We start from the raw sequence: 3,453 nt of genomic DNA on the forward strand, positions 1-3,453 counted from the left end.
CACCCACAAACCATCTTCCTCACTATCGACATTCTGCATCACAGTGGTATATTTGTTACAATTGGTGAACCTACATAGACACATGATTATTATCCAATGTCCATAGTTTACACTAGGGTTCATGCTTGGTGTTGTATATTCCATGGATTTTGACAGCTGTGCAATGACATATATCCACCATGGTAGTATCACACAGGATAGTTTCACTGCCCTGAAAATCCTCAGTGCTCTGCTCATTCACCCTTCCTTCCCTTTTTTTCCCTGGCAACCACTGTCTCCACAGTTTTGCCTTTTCCAAAATGTCATATAGTTGGAATATACAGTACATAGCCTTTTCAGGTTGGTTTCTTTCACTTAGTAGTATGCATTTAGGGTCCATATCTCTCATGGCTTGACAGCTTACTTCTTTTTAGTACTTACAAGTCCATTGTCTGGGTGTACCACAGTTTATTTATCCATTCACCTACTGAAGGACATCTTGATTGCTTCAAAGGTTTGGCAATTGTCAATAAAGCTTCTGTAAACACCCATGTGCAGATTTTTGTGTGGACATAGGTTTCCAGCTCATCTGGGTAAATACTAAGTAGTGTGACTGCTGGGTCATATCATAAAAGTATGTTTAGGTTTATGAAAAACTGCCAAACCATCTTCCAAAGAGGCTATACCATTTTTCATTCCCACCAGCAATTAATAAGAGTTCCTGTTGCTTCACATCCTCACCAGCATTTGGTGTTGCTGGTGTTCTGGATTTTGGCCATTGCAATAGGTGTGTAGTGGTATCCTATCCTCTTTTTTAACATAGGCATTTATAGCTATAAATTTTACCTTCAGCACTGCTTTAGCTGCATCTAATACATTTTGGTATGTTGCATTTTTGTTTTTATTCATCTCAAAGTATTTTCTAATTTCCTTTGTGTTTTCTTCTTTGACCCATTGGTTATTTCGGAGTTTGTTGTTTAATTTCAGTGTCTTTGTGAATTTCCCAAATTTGCTTCTGTTTTTGATTTCTAATTTTATTTCATCATAATCAGAGAAATAGAATTAGATCCCTTTGTATAATTTTAGTTCTTTCAACTTTATTGAGATGTGTTTTTTGGGGCAGCCTTATCTTTCCATAGAGCCTTGTTTGATGCTTCCTTGGCATGTCCATTTGGATACCTCAAAGGAACTGGAAACCAACAAGCACAAGATCACACTCATGACACCTCACGCCCCGATCACGCCTCTTTCAGTATTCTCCACCTCAGTGAAGGTGCCACTAGCCCAGGACCTGCTCTGGCCAGAAACCTAAGATCGTCCTTGATATCTCCTTCTCCCTTTCACTCTAAATCCAATCCCTTACTGAGCCCAGTTATTTTACTTTTATACATCTTTTGAATCCAGTCACTTCTTTCCATCTTGATGGCAAATACTACAGTCTAAGTGATTACTATCTCTTACTGAAACTACTGTCATTTTCCTTAGTCTAAGGTATCACCATCTTTACAGAAATTACTGCAATTTTCCTACTAACTGGTTTCCCAACTTCTACCTTTGCACCCTTCCCATACATTTTTCTGCATAGTAGCCAGTTTCTATGTTGAAAATGTACTGATGTCGCCAACTTTCTGCTTAAAATTCCACCGCATCAGGAAAAGACCCCTAATGCCAACATGGCCCACTGGCGTTGCCTGGTCTTGTTCCTGCTGATCTCTGTAGCCTCACCTCACCCTTTGCTCTTTGCCCTCCAGATACACAGGCCTGCTTCAATTCCTGAGCTGCCTCGTCCTCCCTCCTGCCACAGGGCCTTGGTACATTTGTACCTGCTGTTCCCTCTGCCTAAAACTTTCTCCCTCCTGCTGCTCTGTTAAACCCTCTGTATTCTTCAGATCTCTTTCAAGCTGCACTTCCTCAAGAATGTTCTCTGCATTGGAGCCCTTATTTGGGCTCCAGTGGAGAAAATATAAATTTGTTAGTATAGTTCATTGTTATTATAAATTTATTATACATTTGTTAGTATGGTTCCTTGATTAATGCCAGTCCCTTGTAAACTCTGTGAGAAAAAAAATCCTGTCCCTGTTTGTTTACCATAGTAGCCCTGGCACCTGGCACAGTGCATAGGCAGAGGGGCGCAACAAATATTTGATGAATACAAAGACCAGTCCCTCATCTTAGACTCAGCTTCTCCTTTGAATCTTCTGCCCATCCTTGCTTCAGAGCAGAACCCAGGCCAGACTCACCACAGGGTCTCCAGGTGGCAGCGCGGACGACTCAGGGTCTCACAAAGACTGTGCACTGCCGAGCGGCTCAGTGAGTTTCCACTTAGGTCCAGCTCCTTCAGGCTTCCAGAAACCTCAAGAACGGAGAAGAGAACCAGCCAACTGGCATCTGTGACTGGGGCCCATGTGAAGCTGAGGGAGGGAGAGAGGAATGGGAAAGATGTGATCTGTGTGTGTGGGGTCTGATGTGGACAGCCCTTCACTACACAGTGGGGGTTCTGTCCCCCTGAATACCAGGCCACAGTGGGCAATGCCATCCCTGGGACTGGCGAGCCTCCCCACCAGGCCCTCTGCCTCTGCCACCCTGGGCTAGGAGCTCCTGCTCTGTGTGGCTCCTCATCCTACAGCTCTTACCATACCATACTGAAGCATTCATTTTGTATGTCTGTTTCTGCCTTAGTCTGGCAGTTTCTTGAAGGCAGGGGAAGATACTTGTCATCCTTTTTATCTTCAATGCACAGCTTGGGGCCTGGCACAGAGCAGGAGCTTGGTGATTTGGACAGCCTTCCTCTCTTTGATGCAGACACACCTATTTTCCTTTGGCACAGACGTTCTGTACTCCCAGTGCCCAGAAAGGAGAGGAGGAGATGGGAGGTGGGCACAGAGGCTGGGAGAGGTGATCTGAGGGTGACTTTATTATGGAAGGTTGTATGTGATCCTATATAGTGTTGTCTAGGTTGGCTTGCATGGGACCCTGTCCCCTTCCACAGATAGCAAGACCATAGAGAGGGTCTGCAGGAAAGAGGTGGCTAAGGGAATGTCTTAGGAGAGAATATTTGCAGCCTGGTGGGGAGAGCACAATGGACTTGATCTGAGAGTGTTAGAATAGGCCCTGCCCTGCATAATTTCCACCCATTTAATTTCTCCATATTCATACACTGCTTTAGTGACCTCATCTACTTCCCAGGGCTTCACCTTCTTAAGCTGCATTCCAAGTTTTGGACTAATATTTCTGTTTTCTCCCTTCCAAGTACTAACCGGGCCCAATCCTGCTTAGCTTCCAAGATCAGATGAGATCAGGTGCTTTCAGGGTGGTATGGCTGTAGGCAGATATTTCTATTTTCTGGCCAGATAGCTCCACTAACTTTTTGACCTAATACATCCCAGTATGCCCCCAACCTTAATTCATCTTCCCCGTAAGTCTGCAGAGCTGTGCGGAGGCGAGGAGCAGAGGCCGGGGAGCCAGCCACCTGCA

The 3,453-nt window shown here is 44.6% G+C and overlaps 1 protein-coding gene across 1 annotated transcript in view; it reads right to left on the reverse strand.

Annotated features, from left to right (window-relative positions):
* Positions 1–3,453, reverse strand: part of LOC105822844 (NACHT, LRR and PYD domains-containing protein 1-like) — a gene marked incomplete at its 5' end in the record, with an annotated part of 61,543 nt that overhangs the window by 41,578 nt on the left and 16,512 nt on the right. Inside the window, 2 exon segments of the mRNA XM_012659874.1 lie at positions 1,122–1,168; positions 2,220–2,390. Coding sequence (XP_012515328.1) covers positions 1,122–1,168; positions 2,220–2,390 — 218 coding nt within the window.

The sequence above is a fragment of the Propithecus coquereli genome, unplaced genomic scaffold, assembly GCF_000956105.1.
Source record: "Propithecus coquereli isolate 6110/MARCELLA unplaced genomic scaffold, Pcoq_1.0 Scaffold640, whole genome shotgun sequence".
Lineage (NCBI taxonomy): Eukaryota > Metazoa > Chordata > Mammalia > Primates > Indriidae > Propithecus > Propithecus coquereli.